The sequence below is a fragment of the Vipera berus genome, assembly GCF_964194415.1.
Source record: "Vipera berus genome assembly, chromosome: 5".
NCBI classification, from domain to species: Eukaryota; Metazoa; Chordata; class Lepidosauria; order Squamata; family Viperidae; genus Vipera; species Vipera berus.
Window position 1 is genome coordinate 6,807,998 of NC_138207.1, and position 25,765 is coordinate 6,833,762.

Sequence of the window (25,765 nt, forward strand, 5' to 3'; positions counted from 1 at the left end):
TGAGAATGATCGGCAGTATATAAATTTAATAATTAAACATTAGAGCAGTGAAACCTTTTGCCAAGTTTTTCCGCAATGGTATAAAAAGTGCAGACTTGTATCAAAATCGCCCGGCATGAGGAATTTTAAGAATGTCCCCGTCAAAGATAATAGGACTTGAATGGACTAGTTGTGATTGGCTTTTAGTGATGATAATGAAACTGTGGAGAGAGCAGAGTTATTGCAGAGAAAGCGTTGTGAGAAATTTACTATCAAAGCAATGCCAAAGTAGAATTTATGATTGCTGTGCTAATAATACTTCTGTCTCCCTTTCCCCTTCTGCTGATTTTAATTTTCCCAGGCCTGACCTTCTCCTGCTTGATGGTAAGTCTTTTCTGGATATATGTAGACAGAAAGGAGGAAGGGGGTGTAAACCCACCTCAAAGAATTATCCAGGGCATACTGACGTAACCTTTTCGCCCCATCCGCTGGTGGATCGCTGATCTCCCAATTGCTCTGAGCCAGTGTTTCCAAATGGCTGTTACTTAGAATTCTGGGAAGTGAAGTCCACGCACACCCAACATTTGGGAAGCTCCCTAGATTGGAAAACTTTGCTGCAACCATTCCTGGCAAATGGACGCATGCGACCCGCCAGGATTTGTGGCTAATTTTCTTGCAGTTGGCAGTTGTCAGAGTTATATTGGCATCTCTGTCACAAGCTGGCCCAAAGTTGGAAGACTCTATTGTAAGGGATAACTTTGAAGATTTAATTGATTAAATAGAGCTGGGAGGGACCTTGGGAGGTCTTCTAGTCCAACCCACTGCTCAAGCAGGAGACATACAATTTGAGACAAGTGGCTATTCCAGTCTTTTCTTAAAAACCTCCAGTGATGAAGCACCCACGACTTCTGAAGGCAGCTGTTGCACCAATTAACTGTCCTTGTTGTTAGGAAGTTTCTCTTTAATTCCAGGTTGCTTCTCTGCTTGATTAGTTTCCATCCATTGTTTCTTGTTCTGTCCTCTGGTGCTTTGGAGAATAGGGTGACACCCCCCCTTTGTGGCAGCTTCTCAAATACTGGAATATTGTTACCATGCCCCACCTAGTCCTTCTTCTCATTTAAGCCTTGCTCAGGCACCCATGTAACAAAGTAACCCGCCACCCCAAAATCGGCTTAAATTGGGGGGGGGGAAGGTTAATGAGGAAAAAAAAATGGATTCCTAAGCCTTTGCAAGATTTTAGGCACCCATTTCATCAGGTAAAGCCTCATCAATGTCCACCAAAAAGCGTTAGCTCCACCCGCTCCTTAAACTATTTCACAAGTGTTGCATAGGAGCTATCTTAAATTAACTCATTTTCTTTGTTTGGCTTTAATCATGTTCCAGCCATATTAGAACTGTTGAGGCATTGTTTCTTCAAGCTGTTTAATTCAAAATTTGGCCATTGCATCGTGAACGTTTACCATTTGGTTAGTGACCGTTTGAAGTTACGACGGCGCTGAAAAAGTGACCTATGACCATTTTGCACACTTACAACCCTTGCAGCATTTCCCACAGTCATGTGATCAAGATTCCGACGCTTGGCAACGTGACTCATATTTAGGACGGTTGCGGTGTTCCGGGGTCACGTGATCCCCTTTCGCAACCTTCTAACCAGCCAAGTCAATGGGTAAACCAGATTCACTTAGCAATCGTGATACACCTCTGGCAGGAAAAGGTTGTAAAATGGGGCAAAACTCATTTAACCACTGTTGCTTAGCAGTGGAAATTTTGGGCTCGATTATGGTCGTAAGGTGAGGACTACCTATACCTCTTTCCCTGTGAATTTTGCCCAAAAGCACTGGGTGCTTAACTGGCTTCTTTCAATTCTCTTCCAGAGCCAACCAATATGTTGGATGTGAGGGCCATCATCTGGCTGGAAAACTATTTGCAGGTCGGTCCAAAATTTGGAATATAAGTACTTCTGTTTCTACTGGACTTCGTGCTTGAGATGGGAAAAAAAAAGAAACTTTTGATTTTGGGTTTTGCTGATTAGATTGATTTGTTGTTATAGAAATGGCTAGCTTATACCATTAGGGAAAAGGGAAAAGTTGTGGTTCGACGTTAATGCTTTATTCTACTGCAACCGAGGGAATCAGAAGTCAGCGCCTTTTTTTTTTCCCTCCTCACTTTTCTTTCCCTTTTTCCTCCCCACTGTGTCCTACTCTTTGCTTTTGTATTTTTCTATTTTATCCTGTAATTTAATAAAATGTTAGGTAAAGGTTCCCCCGCACATGCGTACTAGTTGTTTCTGACTCTATGGGCCAGTGCTCATCTCCGTTTCAAAGCCGAAGAGCCAGCGCTTGTCCGAGGACGTCTCTGTGGTCATGTGGCCGGCATGACTAGACGCCAAAGGCGCACGGAACGCTGTTACCTTCCCACTGGAGTGGTCCCTATTTTTCTACTTGCATTTTTTTACGTGCTTTCGAACTGCTAGGTTGGCAGAAGCTGGGACGAGTAACAGGCCCTCACTCTGGTACGCGGCACTCGGGATTCGACCCGCCAAACTGCCGACCACCTGATCGACAAGCTCAGCGTCCTAACCCACTGAGCCACCACGTCCCTTAATAAAATGCTACAAACATCCAAATTTGGAAAGCCATCCACGGTGGAGGGGGGGGGGAACAAGGGAATAAATAGCTATAGAGCTTGGGACTTTTAAATCTGGCTGAGGCCTTCATCTTGCCCCCCTTTTTCGTCTGGGCCCTTCCAGACTTGGCAGTCCACCATCCTCGTCGTGTCTCACGATCGGAACTTCTTAAACGCCGTGGCCACCGACGTCATCCACCTGCACTCGCAGCGGCTTGACTGCTACCGTGGGGACTTCGAGAACTTTGTCAAGATCAAAGAAGAACGGCTGAAAAACCAGCAGCGCGAATACGAGGCACAGCAGCAATACCGGGAGCATATCCAGGTCAGAGAGCGGAGTAGCTAGCCGTGGAGCTGATGCTTATCCAGCGGTGCCAATATAAAATAGGATAGGATGCATGCTGTATAATAATAATATGAAATTGGAAGGGAGCTTGGAGGTCATCTAATCCAACCCCCTGCTCAGGTAGGAAACCCTGTACCATTTCAGACAAATGGCTGGCCAGTCTCTTCTTAAAAACTTCCAGCATTCACCACTTCTGGAGGCAGGTTGTATGATGTGGTATATTGTATATGAGAGATGGGATGGGATGGGATGGTGTGAACAATTCTTTAAAATAAGGGGGGGGTTACACTGGGTACCAGACAAAAAGTGGGACTGCGTCCTCTCACATGCTCCGCTCTGTGTAGTACTATCTAACCACAAAAGCCAGCTAAATTATTTGTTTATTCACTTAAATTTACGAGTCGCCCACCTCGCACAGAGATGCCGCTTTACAAACGTCGAAACTTTATTAATCTTCCTATTTTCTCCACAACAACAATCCTGCCTGGTGGGTTGGGCTGAGAGAGGATGTCACCCAACCAGCTTTCATGGCTAAGGCAGGACTTGAACTCACAGTCTCCTGCTTTCTAGTCTGGTGCATTTACCACTGGACCAAACTGGATCTCTTATTACAAATTAAGTTCTAAGTCTCTGTAAGCTATTAAAGAGACTGCTGTGATTTTTTTTCATTCTGTTTCAGCTTTATTCCTAGAGTAGACCAAAAGCTTAGATTTTTTTTTTCTGCACCCAGCAATAAGAACATTATAAATAATATTTTGAAAACTACATCTGCCCTTCATATACACACAGAAATTTACTTTCTTCAGCCTCCACTGTATATCATCCTAATGCTTTGTTTGGCTATCAGAAAGGGACGGGATATCTGAATCATTTCTTATTATCGCTTCAGGGTGTGCAGTTCTGAAAAATCCTTCTGTTACAAACCTCTGTGGCAACACTCACATAAATAAACTAGTTTGGTTCATTGGCTCAAAACTTCCATTTGCCAGACTGTGTCTCTGCAGCAGCTGATGCGTCCTTTTGCATAAGTGAATCAGCTCTGCTTTTCCCCCACAGGTCTTTATCGATCGATTTCGCTATAATGCAAACAGGGCGTCTCAAGTTCAGAGCAAACTCAAACTGTTGGAGAAGCTGTGAGTATCCAAAAGAAAATGAACATCTGGGTGGATTGCCTAGGCCAGGGGTAGGCAGCCTTGGCTCTTTTATGACTTGTGGACTTCAACTCCCAGAATTCCTGAGTCAGTTGACTCAGGAATTCTGGGAGCTGAAGTCCACAAATCATAAAAGAACCAAGGTTGCCTACCCCTGGCCTAGGTCTATTTAAGAATTGATCATTTCAGGATCACACAGACTGAGGAGCTGATTTAGAACAGTTTCATAAACGGCGGTTCAAGGCCTGCTCATGGCATACACAGCATTAGTCTCAAAATGTATAAACTCCAGTGATATTTTGCACTAATTAGTTCTCATTATTTGGATGTATTTTTTTGGATAGGGGAAGATTGCTCCTTGACACATTTCAGCCCCCAGATGTCTCTCAATCATTGTATTATCATTAGAGCAGTAAACAATGTTATCAACAGTATTCAGGCAAAGGCTTATCTCTTTAAAGGAGGGCTCTCCAAATCTGGCAACTTTAAGACTTGTGGACTTCAACTCCCAGAATTCCTCAGCCAGTCAGGCTGGTTGGGGAATTCTGGGTGTTAAAGTCCAAGTCTTAAAGTGGCTGGGGAATTCTGGGAGTTGGAAGTCCTGAAGTCTTGAAAGTTGTCAGGTTTGGAGAGTCTTGCTTTCAACCTTACTTCCGCTGAAAAATATATCAACAGGGTGTTTGTAGAAATAGAAAAACGTGAGCTGCTTGCTTCAATTTGAGGAGAACCTGATTTTAAGTTCCACCAACCACTGTCAAAAAAACCAAGATCATGGCATCCGGCCCTCTCAATTCCTGGCAAATAGATGGGGAAGAAATGGAGGTAGTGACAGATTTTATTTTCCTGAGCTCCAAGATCACTGCAGATGGGGACTGTAGCCAAGAAATTAAAAGACGCTTACTCCTCGTGAGGAAAGCCATGGCAAATCTAGACAGCACACTAAAAAGCAGAGACATCACCCTGTCAACAAAAGTGTGTATAGTCAAGGCTATGGTCTTCCCAGTTGCAATGTATGGCTGTGAAAGTTGGACCATAAGAAAGGCCGAGCGCCAAAGAATTGAGGCCTTTGAACTCTGGTGCTGGAGAAGACTCCTGCGAGTCCCTCGGACTGCCAAGGCGATCAAACCTGTCAGTCCTAGAGGAGATCAACCCTGACTGCTCTTTAGAAGGCCAGATCCTGAAGTTGAAACTCAAATACTTTGGCCACCTAATGAGAAGGAAGGACTCTACTGGGGAAGAGCCTAATGCTGGGAAAGGTTGAGGGCAAGAGAAGAAGGGGACGACAGAGAATGAGGTGGCTGGATGGAGTCACTGAAGCAGTAGGCGTGAGCCTAAAGGGACTCCAGAAGATGGTAGAGGACAGGAAGGCCTGGAGGAACATTGTCCATAGGGTCGCGATGGGTCGGACACGACTTCACAACTAACAACAACAACAACAAACCACTGTCAAAGAATGGGGGGAAAACAAATAGGGATTTCTGATTCAAAAAACTAGAAATAGCTAATTGGTTGGTTTTCGCCCAATAATTTCTCTTTATCTCTCTTCCTCTTGTCTCCACTATTAGGGGGTTTGGAAAAAAAAATTCCGAAAATTCTAGTCTCCCATAAAAGATGAAATAAAGACCATCTCAGATGATCGTGTTAAATGGTTTTCATACTGAACCAAGAGAATAGTGATCTCTTGTTTTCTTTTTTAAAATCTTTTACACTTAAAGGACAAAAATTGAGGGGCGGGGGGAATAACCTGTAAAGGAAAATAAGCTCTTTTTTAAAAAAATAACCAAAATCCAGTGAATATAGTAGTTCTTAAGGGCTCGGTCCTGAGAATTTATCTGCTTCCGAGTGGCTGCTTAGTGATTGGAATATTCGATAACCTATCTTTTACTGCAACAAGACTGATTGGTCCCTTTCTTTCTCTCAGGCCAAAACTGAAGCCAGTGGACAAAGAATCTGAGGTGATAATGAAGTAAGTAAATCGTGACGGGCACAAAGAAGCCCAGTTTTCTAGTTTCTCATAAGAAAAAAAAGGGCAGATGTCTTCTTACTCACCTGCCTGCTTTCTCAGACTTAGCAACCACTCATTCAACAACAGTGGTAAGTGAGTGATACTTATAACCAGTCTTGAAAGTTCTGGCCATTGCATCATCCTGCAATCAGGTGATCGCCATTTGGCTGGGGAATTCTGGGAGTTGAAGTCCATGCCTCTTAAAATGACTGAGGTCGAGAAATCCTGCCTTAGGTTCACCCAGCCTCCGCACTTGATTTGCAAGACAGCAATTTAATCCCATTTATATCCCGCCCTTCTCCGAAGACTCAGGGCGGCTTACAAGCTTAGCAATGGTGAGGTCGGCCTGTCCTGTGTGGATTTTATAAGGATTGAATCGAGCTACTTCATTATTTAATAATGAAGGTTTTCTTCATTCAGCAAAGTCTATTTTTGTAGGGCTGTGCAGCTTCGGCAAAATAGCAGTATTATGCACCTTAGGCCATACCTCTAAAAAGATGTTGAAACTCTAGAAAGAGTGCAGAGAAGAGCAACAAAGATGATCAGGGGACGGGATGCTAAAACATATAAGGAACGGCTGCTGGAACTGGGTATGTTTAGTTTAATGAAGAGAAGGACCAGGGGGGACATGATAGCAGTCTTCCAATATCTCAGGGGCTGCCACAAAGAAGAGGGAGTCAAGCTATTCTCCAAAGCACCTGAAAGCAGGACAAGAAGCAATGGATGGAAATTAACCAAAGAGAGAAGCAACCTAGAACTAAGGAGAAATTTCCTGACAGTGAGAACAATCAATCAGTGGAACAACCTGCGTCCAGAAGCAGTGGATGCTCCAACTCTGGAAGTTTTTAAGAAGAGACTGGACAGCCATTTGTCTGAAATGGTATAGGGTTTCCTGCCTGAGCAGGGGGTTGGACTAGAAAACTTCCAAGGTCCCTTCCAACATCATCATCATCATCGTATTATTATTATCATTATCATCATCATCATCATCATCATCATCATTATTATTATTATTATTATTATTATTATTATTATTATTATTATTATTATATCTGCAATTCATAGTGATTAATGCATTAAAAATAACATCATATAATGCAAGTGCTATGTATTCCTAGCACAATGTGTTCTGCATAAGGCAAAATTAATGCAAAGCTGATTCTCCTGATCTAACAGAAGCGATGAGGGTCCTTTTTGACCACTTCCATTTTTGCTTATTCCCCTGGCCTTTTTTTTTCCCTTTGTAGGTTTCCAGATGGCTTTGAGAAGTTTTCTCCTCCCATCTTACAGCTTGACGAAGTGGACTTTTACTATGAACCCAATAACCCTATCTTCTGCTCCCTCTCTGTCTCTGCTGACCTGGACTCTCGCATCTGTGTGGTAAGATGAAATCTTTGGGGAAAAAAGGTTAATTATGTGGAAGCAATAAAGCGTTCGCTCTCACAAGCAAGCCAAAATCCAGGAGCTCAGCAATTGTTTTGTACCCGTGGAAAGACCCAAGGAAAAAAAAAAGAAATGCTGCAAGTGTTTTTAACAGAAGGGCCTAATAAGAACTAAGAGCTGTGGTTGCGCAGTGGTTAAAATGCAGTATTTCAGGGTGACTGCCCAATGCCAGCAGTTCGATCCCGACCAGCTCAAGGTTGACTTAGCTTTCCATCCTTCTGAGGTCAGTAAAATGAGGGCCCATATTGCTGACCCTGTAAACTGCTTAGAAAAGGGCTGTAAAGCCCTATGGAGCAGTATATAATTCTAAATGCTATTACTATTGCTGCTGCTCTTACCAGCTCAGCAGAAATATTTCTGGTCTGCGTGCATACAACATGCTTAACCTGCTTACTGAATTAACCCATTTTTGGAGTAGCACTATTCAGTGAGCATAAATAAACCAAGAGACAGGTTTGTGTAACACACACAAAAGACAGGTTTGTGTAACACACACACAAAATAAGCTTTATTCAAATTTCATAGGGCGTGCAATTGAAGCTCCTTGCTACTTTAATGGACTCCCATAAAGACTGCACACACAGATTAAAGCATACTAATATAGTGAGAATTCTATTTATAAAACAATATTTTTCACCTTTAGCAAGATGGGCAGCATGTAAATTTGATAAATAATTAAATAGAAATGTTTTAGCCTGAAAAACTGATAGGTCAGTCATTCTCAGCATAATCTTAATATCCCAAACTTTACACCTTTGAATTCTTCCTTTTGAGTAAGTAGAAGGGAATTTTCTCATATAGGCACTAGAGATGTCATCAGTGGAAAGACAGACTTGAGATTCTTAGCTTATAAAAACTGATGCTCAGCAGATGCTAATTCAGTTCACCGGATTCCAAAATGGTTTTGAGTGATTGATTTTATGAAACACATACAGTACCTCACCGTGCCAAGTGACTTGGGATGGCTTACAATAACATGTAAACCCATACATGTAAAAACATTAAAAGCGTTAAAATTAAGATGAGTGACAATTAAGTAAAAGCTTGCACTTTGTCTTTCACTCAGTCCGTCCATCAGTCAGCCTAATGGTTAAGGCACCAGGCTAGAAAGCAGGAGAACCATGAGTTCAAGTCCAGCCGTAGCCATGAAAGCCAGCTGAGTAACCTTGGGCCAGGGACTTCCTCCCAGCCCAACTCATCTCACAGGGTGGTTGTTATGAAGAAAATGGGAGGAAGGAATATGATTGCCGCCTGGAGTTATTTGTAAAAAGGCGGGATACAAACAAACAATCAACCACCTAACAACAGGGGTCTTCAAACTTGTGGACTTTTTATGACTTGTGGACTTCGACTCCCAGAATTCCTCAGGAGTTGAAGTCCACAAGTCATAAAAGGGCCAAGTTTGAAGACAGCTGACCTGCAACATAAATGCGCCCCTATCAGGATCCCGGCAGTGCCAGGTTTTAAGGCTCTGCTTAATGGCCAAACAGATTGGAGACAGAACTCGCCTCCAGAGGCAAGATGTTTCACAGGTTTCCCTGGCCCCACTAACCGAAATTCCTTGGCCGACAGGGTTCAAATGAGGCCTTTTCTGCCTGCATGGTTGGAGCAGGCCAGTCCCATTGAAGCAAGATCAGGTAACCTGGTCCCATGCCATAAAGGGCTTTCTTTAATCAACACCTTGAATTGGATCCAGAAGCAAACTGGCAACCAGTGCAGAGTTACATATTAAGAAATAATCTCACAATTAACTAGAATAGAGTAGAGTAGAACAGAACAGAACAGAACAGAATAGAATAGAAGTACAGAATAGAACAGAACTCAACGTGCACACATCAAGAGTATGATTGCTCCTGTTTCTCTTGAGTTCTAGAATCCTTAAATAGAGTTTGGGAAGACCTTTTTGTAATTTATACGTTGTTTACTCCTAGGTTGGAGAGAACGGAGCTGGCAAATCTACCATGCTGAAGATCCTGATGGGAGACCTGGCACCTGTGCGAGGGATTAGACATGCTCACAGGTAGCTTTCAAACCAAAAAGGGAACCTCACAGAGATATGGTGGAACGGGAAGGAGAGTACACGCTGTAGAAAATTGCTGACTTGTTGCTACGTAATGCAGCGTATCCTAGTCCAGGGCTTTTCAACCTTTTCACCCATTGTACCGCTTTTAGGATATGGCAACATCCGAGTACCACCAGTCGCCTAGCAAGGTGTCAAAAACTTGATGACACCCCCCCACCCCCCAAAAAAGGAAAAAAAGTGATGAAGTACAGGTAGTCCTCGACTTACAACAGTTCGCTTAGTGACTGTTCAAAGTTACAGTGGCACGGAAAATAGTGCCCCCCCCCAAAGCCACAGCTGAGCAAGACACCTGCCTGCCCGCCCGGTGGTGCTCTTCCTCCTGTCCGAGAGTTTCATTGTTGTGAGCATTTCTGTTGAGGATTGGCAGCGGGAGTGGGGTGGGGAGTGTTTGGTTTTTAACTCCCCCCGTCTGCTGGGTGGTTGCAGCAGGTTTTAGTCACTTCACATGACCCTGGGACACTGTGACTGTCATAAATATGAATCAGTTGCCAAGCATCGGAATGTAAATCACAAGACCCTGGAGATGCTGCAACATTCCAGCTGATCGGCGCTTCTTCTGGGCTCAGCAGAAGCGCCGGGATCGGCGCCGAGCTCCAGCTGGAGCCTGGTGCTGATCCTGGCGCTTCCACTGAGCCCTGACAGCCCTGCAGCTCCAGCCGTCTCTCGCTCAGGCTTGTGCGGTGCTACCACCGGTTCAGCTCGTTCCCCTCCCTTGCTACCGCTTTTCTAGGATGGTCGCGTACCACCTGCCAGGCGCCAATGTACCACAAGTGGTACCCGTACCACTGGTTGAAAAGCCCTGTCCCTAGATTCCTGAGGCACCAGTGTTGTTTGGTGTTGCTTTCCGTGTACTTTGGAGATAGTTTTTTTAAACTCTCTGCAAAGATGGGGAAGCTTTGGCTAACCTCTCAGAACGCTGGACTAGAGCAGGGGTCTCGAATTCACAGGCTGAAGGCCACATGCACCCCATTGTGTGCGACTATGCTCCACTTTAAAGCACCATCACAGTTCTGGTCAAGACCTATCCGTTCAATAGCTGAACAAAGCTATGTTTTCCTTTTTTCCCCCCGCTGGTTCCTTCCTTCCTTCCTTCCTTCCTTCCTTCACTAGAGGAGGTATGTGCTACCCTTAGCTTGTCAACATTAGCTGGGAGATAAAATGCCGCTGCAGCTTCCTATCTCTACCCTTCTTTCCTGCATGGCTGGCTGGGAAATTCTGGGAGTTGGAAGTCCATCCATCTTAAAATTACCAAACACTGCTCTTAAGGGCTGCAGCACACAAGGCCCTGAGCAGTGCCAGCCTTGTCTCCTCCTATTCCCCTCCCATATCGGAGGGAAACTTACCAGGAGGCAAGGCTGACCTTGAAAAAGACACAGCCCTTTGCTGTTGTCAAGTGATCCTGTGGGGGGGGGGGGGAAATGTGGATTCCTTGAAGTGTTATAGATTAGATACGATGTCAGCACAAGCTGTGCAGGAGAGTCCCTTTTTTTGGAATTGGATCTCAAAATGTTTCACAGCCCTGATAGAACAGCAGTCAGGAATATGCCTCGTTAAGTAACAGAGGCGCGGTTCAAGTGATCCTCCTTATTCTCTCGTCAGGCAGGGAAACACATTTATCTTGCAAAAGAGTGAGTTATTCCTTTGGCTAACCTTTTTCTATAATTGTTATTGTTAGTTGTGAAGTCGTGTCCGACCCATCGTGACCCCATGGACAACGTTCCTCCAGGCCTTCCTATCCTCTACCATCTTCTGGAGTCCATTTAAGCTCACGCCTACTGCTTCAGTGACTCCATCCAGCCACCTCATTCTCTGTCGTCCCCTTCTTGTCTCATCCTCAACCTTTCCCAGCATTAGGCTCTTCTCCAGTGAGTCCTTCCTTCTCATTAGGTGGCCAAAGTATTTGAGTTTCAACTTCAGGATCTGACCTTCTAAAGAGCAGTCAGGGTTGATCTCCTCTAGGACTGACCGGTTTGATTGCCTTGCAGTCCAAGGGACTCACAGGAGTCTTCTCCAGCACCATAGTTCAAAGGCCTCAATTCTTTGGCGCTCAGCCTTTCTTATGGTCCAACTTTCACAGCCATACATTGCAGCTGGGAAGACCATAGCCTTGACTATACGCACTTTTGTTGACAGGGTGGTGTCTCTGCTTTTTAGTGTGCTGTCTAGATTTGCCATGGCTTTCCTCCTGAGGAGCAAGCGTCTTTTAATTGCTTGGCTGCAGTCCCGGTCTGCTGTGATCTTGGAGCCCGGGAAAATAAAATCTATAATAGGCCATTTTAAACTCTATTTGTAACGCTGGTTTCTTCCTGCCCGGCAGAAATCTTAAAATTGGCTATTTCAGCCAGCATCACGTCGATCAGCTGGATTTGGACATTAGTGCCACCGAACTGCTAGCGAAAAAGTTTCCAGGTAAGTTGCCACCTGCCCCCCCCCCTCGCAATTTGTTTGATTTCGGCTCTCGCAGTCTCGTGGCCCTCATAGTTAACAATCAGAAGACCTTAAGAGCACTTTTCCCTGCCCTGCCCTGCTCTGTTTACTGAACAATGAAGACAGTGACTTGCGTTATAGCCTCATTCTAAGACACAGCTTTTATCCTGAGTTTATTGGCAAGGGCTCCGGGAACACGTTAAGCCAGCAGCAACTTTTATCCATCAGTAGGCCAGACTGAATTTTGTCTGGCCTGTCAGAAGGCACTGATGTTACGGCGTTGGTCTTAAGGCACCCATTTTTCCTCTTTCCATCTCTTAACACAGAAAAGGGGGTGGCGGGGTATTACTCTGCTTTTGGCTCATCTATTCTCATTGAGAATGAGGGGCAGAGAGCATGCTGGTGAGCTCTGTAGGCCCCTGGTCCCACTTTATGCATCTCCTTGAATAAGCCAGAAATCATGGTCTGTCTGGCACCGTGGCTGAATTCGTACCATTGTGAATAAATTGGCCCATTAGAGTTTGCAAACCAATAGAGAATATCCATAGCTCTGGGTTGAACCGTGGAGCCTGTGGTGCTCTCGGAGCTCGGTTGTAACCAACACCCAGATAAGCAGAGATTAACCCCGGACAAACAATCAAGCTGAAAACAATAGCCTAAAGTAGACATTAACAAGGAGAAAACCATGCCCTATCAACACAGGGAGGGCAAGCTACTGTATATAAACAGGGAGCAAACCCCACACTCACCAGCATTGATGATGCTACCAAGTCAGGTGACGAAACGTCGGCAAGCCAACAGTCAATCGCAGAGAGCGCCAAGGTCTCCGCAGTCTCTAAACCATGGTGGTGTGGTTTAATGTTAGACCTTTTTTGCCTCAGCAGAGCATGTTTAAAACAAAATCCCTTTTAAGATGCTGTACGAATGCAGTCACAAATCAATGTTCAAAACGATGTTTAACCCCCACAGCCCCTTATCAGCATGGCCAGGAGCATCCCCCAGCGTGGCTTTCCATTCGCAGCTGGTTAATTGGGATAAGGAGATTTGGTTTAGCTATCCTGCCTCACAACAATTTTAAGGCAGGGGTGGCGAACCTGTGGCACGCGTGCCAGAGGCGACACTCAGAGCCCTCTCTGAGGGCACGGGCGCCGTTGCCCCAGCCCCGCCTCCCCTCCACGGCCCTCTCCTCACCAGCAGCCCCCCCCCCGAGGAGAGTCGCCCCCAGGTGCGAACCACACAAAGCAGCACAGCCAAGGACATGGCAGCCGGGCAGCGGGGACAAGACTCTTCTCACGCGCGCCCCATCACGCGCAGATGATGCTGTGGGGCGCGGGCGGAGGGCGTGGCCGCCTGGGCGATCTGCTGTGGCGGGCCGTGGAGGCGGTGGGTGGCCTTGCGGGCGGTGCTGGAGCAGGGTGTGGGGGGGTTGGGGGCAGCCGGTCTCTTAAAAAGTTCGCCATCACTGCTTTAAGGCATAAACGTCACGTTTTTCTTTCTGCCCCACGTGATATTCAGGGAAGTCGGAGGAGGAGTACCGTCATCAACTGGGGTGCTACGGAGTCTCCGGGGAATTGGCCGTCCGCCCCGTCGCCAGCCTATCCGGGGGACAAAAGAGCAGGGTGGCGTTTGCCCAGATGACCATGCCTTGGTAATCTTGCTGGGGTGGTTGTTGTTTTTTTGTTGTTGTTTTGTTTGTTTGTTTTTCACTGTTCAATTAGGGGGCGGAGGAGGTGTCCTTAACACGGAGAGGGGACAAGGTCAAATTTTTGCAACTCAGCCAACCAGTCCATATTTATGGCCATTTGCAGTGACCCGCCGTCAAAGAATGCAATTTATGACTTTTTTTTTCCGGTATTTATTTCCATTTTCTAGCAAAAAAAACAACAACACCCCACCCATGGTGGACAATGGCTTTGCTTGATGACAGCAGCGTTTGTTTTACGACCGCCACATTCCCTTAACAACCACTGGAGGAAAAAAAAAGATAGCAAAATCAGGCATGGGCCCGTGCTGACCCCCACTGAACAACCAACGTGATTGACAGTCATAATTCCAGCCTCAGTTAGAACAGGCTGTAAATCAAGAACTACCTGTATCATAATTGCAATTATTTTTTTCCCTCATAGCCCCAACTTCTATATACTGGATGAGCCAACAAACCACCTGGACATGGAAACCATTGAAGCTCTAGCAGATGCCCTCAACAAATTCCGGGTAAGCCTACCGCGCTAGCTTTGTGCAGCAACTGCACATTTAATGGATTCTTTTGTTGCAAAACGTAGTTTTAGGGGGGGAAATTGTGAACTGATGATAGGTCTGTGCTTGAAATTGGATCTCAAAGGATGCTTCACACCATGTAGCATCTATCTGTAACAGCTTAACGCAGCCCTGTATTTTTCCACTGCTGTACAATCTGTCACACAAATCCCAAGGAAAAATTGGCACTAACTTCCCACTCCAAAGCAACTTTTAGTAGGTTGAAAACAAAATGCTGCAGAGCCTGTTTAATCATAACCAAATCCCATTTTGTAGTGTTTTTTTTCCTTTGAGAAACAGAAGGGCAAGTGGAAAAACGGATGTCATAGCAGACAAGGTCAAAGGCTATCTTGATTTTTGATGATTTGTCTTGCACAATAGCTCCCTTTAAAGCTTGCCCAATATATTATAGAATATTATAGAATGACAGAATTGGAAGGGACCTCAGAGGTCTTCTAGTCCAACCCCCTGCTCAGGCAGGAAACCCTATACCATTTCAGGCAAATGGCTGTCCAGTCTCTTCTTAAAAACTTCCAGTGTTGGAGCATTCACCGCTTCTGGAGGCAGGTTGTTCCACTGATTGATTGTTCTCACTGTCAGGAAGTTTCTCCTTAGTTCCAGGTTGTTTCTCTCCTTGATTAGTTTCCATCCTTTGCTTCTTGTCTTTGCCTTCTGCCTTTGGAGAATAGCTTGTCTCCCTCTTCTTTGTGGCAGCCCCTCAGATATTGGAACGCTGCAATCATGTCACCGCTCGTCCTTCTCTTCATTAAACTAGACATACCCAATTCCAGCAGCCGTTCCTTATATGTTTTAGCCTCCAGTCCCCTAATCATCTTTGTTGCTCTTCTCTGTACTCTTTCAAGAGTCTCAATATCTTTTTTACATCGTGGTGACCAAAACTGGATGCAGTATTCCAAGTGTGGTCTTACCAAGGCATTATAAAATAGTATTAATACTTCACATGATCTTAATTCTATCCCTCTGTTAATGCAGCCTAGCACTGTGTTGGCTTTTTTGGCAGCTGCAGCACACGGCTAACTCATATTTAAGTGATTGTCCACTAGGACTCCGAGATCCCTCTCACAGTTACTACTATTGAGCAAGGTACCACCTATACTGTTCCTGTGCATTTGTTTTTTCTTGCCTAAATGTAGAGCCTTACATTTTTCACCACTGAATTTCATTTTGTTAGATAGCGCCCAATGTTCAAGTCTGTCCAGATCCTTCTGTACCTTAAACCTTTATAGGACTATTAGCCCAAAGTTTAATACACACAGTAAGTAGCAGTCCACTGTAGCCAGTGGAGATTAGCACAGTCTTTCCCCAAGGTGTTATTCTCCAGACTTGTTGAAATTAACAGTCTCCACATTTTCTAAGCACACCAGAAAACACCAGGCTGGGCATGGCTAACTGGGCTTTCCTCATTGTTTGCTTTATATTGAAGATGAAAGTAAAAGTGCCAAATCAAGCTCCGCCCTGGGGTCATCATAGATGCATCCATGTAGTGTTGTTCTCAACTATAATTAAAGAGCAGTTTAGCTAGATTGTAGAAGTTTTCAGCTTCGGTTTTTATTTGCAGACAGGTTATTACAGGTGTGCCCTAGGTAGGCGAGGAAATATTTGGAAATGAAAAACCTAAGCTCAGACAACTTCCGCAACCCAACAGTCTGGAGATGATTTTTTTGTAATCCCATTTATATCCCGCCCTTCTCCAAAGACTCAGGGCGGCTTACAATTTGCCCTTACCAGGAATGTTGGTCCAATTTACCAATCCAATCTAATCTATAGACTGGTATTCCTAAAGGTTTCTCATCCAACTCCTAATATTGCTTGACTTCCAGGCCCAGATAAGGTCCACCAGCTGTTGTCAACCGTGTAAGAATGTGAAGGTCATAATGCAGAGCAGACCTTCAAATAGAAATTCTACTAATGGCAAGGGGGATTTTAATTGAGTCCTGATGGCACAGTGGTTAGAATGCAGCATTGCAGGCTAACTCTGCCCACACACCAGGAGTTCGATCCTGACCAGCTCAAGGTTGACTCAGCCTTCCATCCTTCCGAGGTTGGTAAAATGAGGAGCCAGATTGTTGGGGGTCAAGAGGCTTACTTTGTAAACGGCTTAGAGCACTGTAGGGCGGTATATAAGTCTATGTGCTATTGCTAAAGGAAACTATTTGTAGTTCAGGGTTGAAATAAAGGGGTCCTCGGTGCTCTCTGAGCTTGGCTGTTTTCTTGCAGACATTTCTTTACCTGAACTAGGCAACTTCATCAGTGTTAACGTTGACGCATGATGTTAGCGAGTTAAGTAATGCAACCTCTGCAAGAGAACAACCCAACGCAGAGAGCGCCAAGGGATTTTAGCCGTATTCAGAACCAAACAGCAGGAAAGTTGCAGTGAGGGAACAGCCGACCTCGCGACCTAAGCTCTCCCCAGTTGCGATGTGAGGCTCCCTCTCCTTCTAGGGCGGCTTGATCCTGGTTTCGCACGACGAACGGTTCATCCGGCTGGTGTGCAAGGAGCTGTGGGTGTGCGGCAGCGGCACCGTTCAGCGTATCGAGGGCGGTTTCGACGAGTACAGAGACATCTTGCAAGAGCAGTTCCGGAAAGAAGGTTTTCTATAAGGCCACCCAGACTGTGTGCGTGAGCTGGTGGGGAGCAGAACGCGCCGTGCAGCAGCTGCCTCTCGCCCGACGGAGTCGCAGGGGATTCCACTGCCATTGGGCGAACGTCGGCTGTGCCAACTGCCGAGCCGACCGCCCCCCCTTCCCCAAGAAACCAGCATCTGCTGGGAAGAGAGGAGGAAAGTAACCAAGTTGCCGACTCCCGTGCTGGATCTGTGCCAAGTCTCTGCTGGGCAGGGACCGAAGGGACAGCAAAGGGAGAGGTGGGGTGGGGGTGGGGGCTGTTTTAGTGGAGGGAGCTGGGGTGGGGAAGAGATATGGCTGCTTCCAAGCTGTCCTGTCTCTCCCCCTGCCTGTTTGTAGAACTGAACCCACCGCCGAGGAATGTTAAGAAGGCTTCGGGTGTCAGACGCTGCTAAATGTTGCACGTTGAGTAGCTTCTTCTGGGAATGGGCTGGAGCTGCAAGCCGTCCTTTGGAAAGCGGATCGTTTCTTCCCTTCCCCTCTGCCTTTTGGGAAGAGGTGCGGCACCATTCCAGCAAGCAAGCCAGGTTCTGTTGAAATGGCTTCTTTTTTTCATGGCATAAAAGCCTTAAATTCCCACCCACCCACCCCAACTCAGATGCTGACGCTTTTTGTAAGGGGATAGGAGACCGTCTTCATTTCTGTTCTCGGACGTGAGCTCAACACGAGGTAAACACAATACAAAAAGTGACACTACTGTACGCAAGGGTACAGGATGGTGGAAATTGCGGCAGTTTCTCCTGACAGAAGGGGGTGGCCTTGGCTGTTCTGTTTGGGGGGGGCTTATAATATCTAAAAACGGCCCACGTGCCCACCTTAGTCTCCCGAGTCTCTAAAGGTCGAAATTCCATGTAGGGCTAAGATCTGTCCCAGCTAACGCACCATGTCTTGGTAATAAAATTACGTGGTTTTTACACTGCAACATACACTTTCAATCCCCTGTTCATCAGCACTGAAATCGCCCTGTAAATAAAATGGATCTCTCTGGTCTTGCAGTTCATTTTATTTTATTTTATTTTATTTTATTTTAGCAGTTTTACCCTGGCCTGGGGCGGGAGGGGGGAAGTATCCACCAGAGTTGAGTGCATACGGGTAGACCACGACTTATAACCTCCATTGAGCCCCAAATTTTTGTTGCTAAGCGAGATGGTTGTTAAGTGAGTTTTGCCCCATTTGACAATCTTTCTTGCCGCAGTTGTTAAGCGAATCACTGCAGTTGTTAAGTTTATTTATTTATTTCGATTTATATACCGCGGTTGTTAAGTGAATCTGGTTTCCCTCTTGACTTGGCTTATCGGAAGGTCACGGTCACACTAGGGCAGGGGTAGACAACCTCGGCTCTTTTATGACTCATGGACTTCAACTCCCAGAATGCTGACTCAGGAATTCTGGGAGTTGAAGTCCATGAGTCGTAAAAGAGCTGAGGTTGCCTACCCCTGCATGAGTTGCCAGGCATCGGAGTTTTGATCACATGATCCTGGGGACGCCGCAGTGGTTGTAAACGTGAAAAACAGCCATGAATCACTGCAGAGCTGTTCTCATTTCAAGTGGTCAGTAAAGGAACCGTCGTAAGTCAAGGACTATCCGTACACAAAGTCACAAAGCGCATTTGTGTGTTGGAACTGACAGTGCAGAATCTGTCCAGTGTTCGCTAAACTTCTTGGAAACAGTCCTGAAAAAGTTGGAAGAATACAGATCGTCCTCGACGTTTAACGGCCACAACTGAGCCCAAATTTTATTTGTTAGGTGAGTTTTGCCCCATTTTACGACCTTCCCTCGGTTGTTAAGTGAATCCCTGCAATTGATAAGTTAGTAACGCAGTTAAGTGAATCGGGCTCCCCCCATTGCCTTTGCTTGTCAGAAGGTCGCCAAAGGGGATCACATGAGCTTGGGACAAGAGCAACGGTCATAAGTATGAACCAGTGGCCAAGCATCTGAATTTTTAGGACTTTTTTTGCAGCCTACAGCACCATGGTCATTAAACAAATCCTCAAACGTTGAGTGAGCCCATTGTCTCCAATTAGTGTTCTTTGCTGGAAACCAGAAGTAAACAAATAACTTTTTCCAACAACAAAAAAAACCCGTAAAATTGCAGTCACCTGACCACCGATGCTGCAAATGGCCATAAATGCAGGTTGCTTGCCAAGCACCCAAAATGCAGTTGCGTGACTAATGGAAAGGCCAGCCGTTGGGACTTTGAATCCAGGTCGTCGGTACTTTTTGGGGGTCCGTTGTAACTTTGAACGCTCATTAAATGGAACGGGGTTCCCTATACTCATTGAGTGTATGCTGGGCATTAAGAATATAAACCAATATTTGCATGTCAAGAAACAGGTCGGAACGCTGGCTTGAATGTCTACATTCACTCAAGGTACTGAGCCTGTCGATCAAAGTAAGCCATCTTTTACGTGCACAATAACCTAATCAGGCTTGTTCTCCCAGCTTACTAAGCCACAAAATTTAGCCATGCTTTTACTAACCAGAGGGACACGGTGGCTCAGTGGGTTAGGACACTGAGCTTGTCGATCAGAAGATCGGCAGTTTGACGGGTTGAATCCCGAGTGCCACGTAGCAGAGTGAGCGCCTGTTACTCGTCCCAGCTTCTTCCGACCTAGCAGTTCGAAAGCACGTAAAAATGCAAGTAGCAAAATAGGGACCACTACGGTGGGAAGGTAACGGTGTCTAGTCATGCCGGCCACATGACCACGGAGACGTCCTCGGACAAGCGCTGACTTCGGCTTTGAAACGGAGATTTATTTATTTATTTTTATTTAATTCCATTTATATCCCGCCCTTCTCCGAAGACTCAGGGCGGCTTACAAGCTTAGCACCGGCCCCTAGAGTTGGAAACGACTAGCACGCATGTGCGGGGGAACCTTTACCTTTGCTAACCAGAACAGAATAACAGAGTTGGAAGAGACCTTGAAGGTCTTCTAGTCCAACCCTCTGCTCAGGCAGGAAACCCTATGCCATTTCAGACAGACCATCATGTTGAGCTGGGTCTTTAACCGTTCTGGTTAAACACGTTGGATGAAACCTCTACAAACAAATGAAACCCCCAAAATAAAACAAAACTCCTGCATCAATGGGCCCGTGAATGTCTACTTTTTATAAGGGCCACTTTGATAGTTTATTTTGCCCAAATGCTGTTCGCCTGATGAAGAAAGGTGGTCTGTAATAATCGCCCAATGGTAGTTTGTTCTCCTCACTCTTTATTCTTACTCAAGTAGACTTTCCACTCTTGAATTTCTGTGTATGTTCCTTTCTTTAAATGCAATGCAACATGCCGTCTTCTCTTGGGTCTGTTCCTTTTCAATAAATTGTAGCCAATTGTGCACCAACTCATGAGAAGCTTTCGGGGATGCCTAGGATATTATATTGCCTTCCTCTTTATTTCTCTAGCTTAATTTCAGTATCCATGGCTTAAATGGCAGATAGCTGCACGTTATGCTGTACTGTAGTGAATAGTGATACTTGAAGAGAAAAGCTTGAGGGGAGGTTGCGCAGCATCCTGAATGAGTGCAATTCAAGAGAAGAACTTGGGGGGTCATGAAGACGAGTATAGAAAACCGTGCTAGTTGGAGACCCAAGACTAAATGAGAAGGGTGCCTGATGATTATTTATTTAGAATGTTTATTTATTAAATGTACAAGTTTACTCAATTCTATAGGACTCTGGGCAACAGATATTACTCAAAATACTAGTGAAAACACACATCCAGGGTTTGTTGTTGTTGTTGTTAAAGCCACTCTAAAAGCCATGCAAGGCTGCCAAGTAACAAAGTTGACCTTGAAGGAGATTTGCAAACTCTTATCAAAGGAACAAGGGAGGAAACCTATCTTAAATCCACCAAGGGCAGATAGCCTTTGTAAGCAGCACAGACACCTCCCTAATTCACCAGAGTAGAAGAAAAAGGAGGCGGCACACAGCAGAAGCAGATTTCCAAGGTCCCGTAATTATAACCATTCTCAATCAAAGTAATTTCAGCTTTCCTAGGGAGTTGATTTCCTGACCTGTTCTAACTAGTGAGGTTGACATATACAAAAGAACTGGCACTCACTCGGTTTAGCCCAGGGGTAGGCAACCTTGGCTCTTTTATGACTCGTGGACTTCAACTCCCAGAATTCCTCAGCCAACCACGCTGAGGGAAAAGGGAGAGGTTTCCAAGCTGAGCCATGCTGGCTCAGGAATTCTGGGAGTTGAAGTCCACGAGTCACAAAAGAGCCAAGGTTGCCTACCCCTGGCCTAGCCAATGGACTGAAGGACAAGCCAGCATTCCAAGACTCTTAATACTGTGGAAACACAAATGGATCTCTGGGGGACTGAGGGGACAGGCTTTGTGACAGAGAAGGCCTGTTTCCTGGATCCCATCAGATGACACAGCTATTAGGGGATGGGAACCACAGCATGTCAACTCCACCTGATCGGGTGGGATGCTCCTGGTCAACAGAATGAACAGACGTTGAAAAGCATGAACGAAAAGTTTACATTTAAAATGTATTATGAAAGATTCAGAATGATTAGCGAAGGGGGATACGAAAGGACTGGCTCTGAAGAGGGACACATGATTTTGGGGAAGTGTCAACGGTACACCTTGGAAGCCAAGGAAGAAAGCTAAATGGAAAGCTTCTAGCACAGCGGGTGGAGTTGAAAATAAAAAAAAAAGATTTGGATGGGATGCTATCCAGAGTATATTAGTTTTGTATGAGAAAGATGGTGCCACTGAAACAGCTAAGTGGTTAAGGCAGGGGTCTTCAAACCTGGGCCTTTTATGACTTGTGGACTTCAACTCCCAGAATTCCTCAGCCAGTGTGCCTGGCTGAGGAATTCTGGGAGTTGAAGTCCACAAGTCATAAAAGGGCCAAATTTGAAGACCCCTGGGTTAAGGCATCAGGCTAGAAAGCAGAAGACTGTAAATTCTAGTTCCACTCTTGGCATGAAAGCTGGTCGGATGACTTTGGACCAATCACCAGGAGACTGTGAGTTCTAGTCCTGCCTTGGACATGAAAGCCAGCTGAATGACTGGACCAGTCTTTCTCAGCCCGACCCACCTCACAGGGTTGTTGTTGCGGGAAGAATAGGAGGAAAATATATTGGATATGTTCACCCATCTTGAGCATTATATTTTTGAAATAAGATAAAGGCAGGATATAAATAAATAACGTTCAAGAAAAAAAATGGATGGAAAGGAAGACTTAAGTGTTGTTAACATGTTTTACCATTACTAGTAACATGTTACATGTTGCAACACGCTTCAGAGATGGAATGTAGCCGAAGAAATGTTAAAATACAGATGTGGTTTGCATATAGAGTTCTGTGTGAATACTACATCTACAGTGTGTGTGTGTGTGTGTGTGTGTGTGTAGGTCTTGGCGTATTCGGGTCTTTTCCCGTGTAAGATTGAGAGTGTCTTGGCGACGTTTCGACTAGGTCCCGAATACGCCAAGATCTACATACATGTACACGTGAAAATCTACAAAAACATAGACACACACAGAGAGAGAGAGAGAGAGAGAGAGAGAGAGAGCTGGGTGAATACTACATCTGTGCCAAAAGTTTGCTGTGATTGCTGCCTTATGCAAAGGAAAAAGTCATCCACGTGAACCATAAAACTTGAAAAGGACTATTTTAAATGTACCAGGGAAAGCTGTTTGAAAGAATTCTGATCACAAAGGTACAAGATGACAATAAAATAACACTTCGGAAAGTGTTGCGTGGCTCTGCGCTGAGTAGATGGGAAAACCACGTTTTGACTTTTCAGCACATCTCTAGGAAATGTTATGAAAGTAGGAAAGTTGGTTGCACATTTTCTGCTTTAGAAAAAGCAAATAGACTTGAATTACGTGTCGCACATTTGAAAGTTGGCAGATGGACTTGTTATTAATAGCAATTTACGGAAGTAAAGTCTGTGTGACTTTACTGGATAGGCCAACATTGAACAAGGAATGAAACAAAAATGGGTTGTTCTTTTTTTTTTTAGAAAATTTTATTAAATGTCCATTTAAAAACAAAAGTGGACATGACTCAACTTCCCTAGCTACAACACTACTATTAGTATTACCTTATGTTACAGAAAGAAATAACAAAAACTTAAAATACATTAAAATACATAAAATGGGTTATTCTTTGACTGCTCAATAGATTCATGGATGCTAAATGCCTAAAGGACATTTGTAACAAAAGGCAAGGTAAGTTTTGAGGGGGAAAACAAACGTGTCCATTTTTTACACAAACAATGAGGTGAGAACCTGAGTAATTTGTAATGGATGTTAGATACACCTAATGAGGAATTAATGTATCAAAACCAAGGCAATTGCATTTATTTTATTTAGCACGTGGCATCTACAGAGGTCGTGCAATCACTGATATACTGTAGAAACACAAGTTTAAATAAAGCATATATATAGCTATGTGAACAATACATGAGATAAAATATTAAGATAAAACCATAAGAAAATCACCATAATGTGGCACCATAAAGACACAATGGGATAGATGTTACAATTAAGATCGTAAGACGTTATAATAGAAGGCAATTGCAATAAGCATAAACATAAATGCTAAACTATTGAGAACACTGTTTATTGATAAGGCTGCTTATGAGGACCCAGATTGTTGGGGGCAATAAGCTGACTTTGTAATAATGCCGCTGGGGGGGGCGAAAGCCCTAATAAGCAGGCATATACATAGAATGAAGGCTATTGCTAAGCACATTGGTTTGTGCTTAAATTGTAAGCCGCCCTGAGTCTTCGGAGAAGGGCCGGATATAAATGGGATTTTAAAAAAAAATCTACAGTCTGAAACTGGACAGTCCAGATTTATTATTCCAGCAAAATTACATTTTGGTATAACCCAATACCATTTTGACATGGTGCAGGGATAGGCAACCTTGGCTCTTTTATGACTCGTGGACTTCAACTCTCAGAATTCCTGAGCCAGCCATACTGAAGTCCACGAATCATAAAAGAGCCAAAGTTGCCTACCCCTTGGGCATGGGTAGGCAACCTTGGCTCTTTTATGACTCGTGGACTTCAACTCCCAGAATTCCTCAGCCAGCATGGCTCAGCTTGGTAACCTCTCCCTTTCCCCTCAGCATGGCTGGCTCAGGGATTCTGGGAGTTGAAGTCCACAAGTCATAAAAGAGCCAAGGTTACCTCCCCCTGCCCTAGGGTCTCCTTCTTGTGCAGGGGGTTGGACTAGAGGACCTCCATGGTCCCTTCCAACTCTGTTTAGAATAGAATAGGATAGGAATAGAGCTGGTCTTCTAATCCAGCCCCCTGCTCAAGCAGGAGAACCTATATACCATTTCAGACAAGTGTCTGTTAAATGTTAAATTCTCTTAAATGCTTGAAAGGAGCCCAAGGTGGCAGAGAGGTTAAAGTGCAGCATTGCAAGCAAAGTCTATCCCAGGGGTAGGCAACCTCGGCTCTTTTATGACTCTGGACTTCAAATCCCAGAATTCCTGAGTCAGCTGACTCAGGAATTCTGGGAGTTGAATTTATTTATTTATTTATTTAGCGTATGGCTGGTCACACACAGAATTAAAAGCACTTCATATTTACAAGTTAGAACAGTTAAAACAATTTTTTTTAAAAAAGCAATTATAAAACCTAAGAGGAAAACAGAAATAACATTTCAGAGTTTAATGTCGAGTTTAGAGATCCAGTCAGTAGCCGCCGTTGTTAGGCAGAGGAAGTCCTTAAAATCTCCTGGGTATCTTCTATTAGTGCATTCCCTCACTATATGTTGGATAGTCTGTCGGGGAGCCCCGCAATCACATTGTGCTGAAGGTGTCTTTCCCCATTTATACAGAGAATCAGCACACCCCCCATGTGTCGTTCTAATTCTATTGTATGTCACCCATATGTGTCGGGGTAGATTAAATCCTGGAGGTATACTATTAGGATTAATATGCTCAGAAATATCTTGGGAGGTATAGCTACTCCATGCTTCCATCCACTTTTGTATAGTGCTCTGATGTTCGGCCAGCAGCTTAAGCGCTGTGAAGTGTGGTGGATTTCTTGACTTTAATCGACATCTTAAGAGATCAGAGGTACAGGTATGAATGGGTAGAGAGGAGTTTAGCAGGATCTTACTATACTCCTGAAAGAGAGCTTCTTGTCGTCGTAAGTGTGGGGGAAGTATGTGGCTAAGAACTGGTAGTTCAACTGGAGTTGAAGTCCACGGGCCATAAAAGAGCCGAGGTTGCCTACCCCTGGTCTATCCAAATGCTCCACTCAAAGTCATTTGCACACATAGATCATCCCCCCCCTCCTGAGTATAGTCTCCCTCTCGTTTGGCACCCCAAGATCTCTTGGTAAGATCCTGTTTGCAAAATGATAGTCTCCCTCTCGTTTGGCACCCCAAGATCTCTTGGTAAGATCCTGTTTGCAAAATGATAGTCTCCCTCTCGTTTGGCACCCCAAGATCTCTTGGTAAGATCCTGTTTGCAAAATGATAAGTCTCCCTATCGTTTGGCACCCCAAGATCTCTTGGTAAGATCCTGTTTGCAAAATGATAGTCTCCCTCTCGTTTGGCACCCCAAGATCTCTTGGTAAGATCCTGTTTGCAAAATGATAGTCTCCCTCTCGTTTGGCACCCCAAGATCTCTTGGTAAGATCCTGTTTGCAAAATGATAGTCTCCCTCTCGTTTGGCACCCCAAGATCTCTTGGTAAGATCCTGTTTGCAAAATGATAGTCTCCCTCTCGTTTGGCACCCCAAGATCTCTTGGTAAGATCCTGTTTGCAAAATGATCCGTGAGCACACATAATCAAAGGATCTTTTAAAGGTGCTTGGGGGAGGG

At 44.8% G+C, this 25,765-nt stretch overlaps 1 protein-coding gene across 4 annotated transcripts in view; it reads left to right on the forward strand.

The window, feature by feature from the left end:
• Nucleotides 1-17,956, forward strand: part of ABCF3 (ATP binding cassette subfamily F member 3) — a 32,067-nt gene extending 14,111 nt beyond the window's left edge. For 2 of the 4 annotated variants that reach the window (XM_081329152.1, XM_081329154.1), the window contains exons 11-21: nt 341-363; nt 1,854-1,909; nt 2,729-2,929; nt 4,007-4,083; nt 6,023-6,067; nt 7,354-7,486; nt 9,481-9,569; nt 11,950-12,041; nt 13,575-13,707; nt 14,186-14,273; nt 16,779-17,956. In XM_081329152.1, the coding sequence (XP_081185278.1) occupies nt 341-363; nt 1,854-1,909; nt 2,729-2,929; nt 4,007-4,083; nt 6,023-6,067; nt 7,354-7,486; nt 9,481-9,569; nt 11,950-12,041; nt 13,575-13,707; nt 14,186-14,273; nt 16,779-16,937 (1,096 nt within the window). In that variant the 3' untranslated portion in view covers nt 16,938-17,956. Of the gene's footprint in view, nt 1-340; nt 364-1,853; nt 1,910-2,728; nt 2,930-4,006; nt 4,084-6,022; nt 6,068-7,353; nt 7,487-9,480; nt 9,570-11,949; nt 12,042-13,574; nt 13,708-14,185; nt 14,274-15,308; nt 15,420-16,778 lie in introns of all 4 variants that reach the window. The other 2 variants (XR_014026610.1, XM_081329153.1) reach the window with 2 other exon arrangements.
• Nucleotides 17,957-25,765: the final 7,809 nt, after the last annotated feature.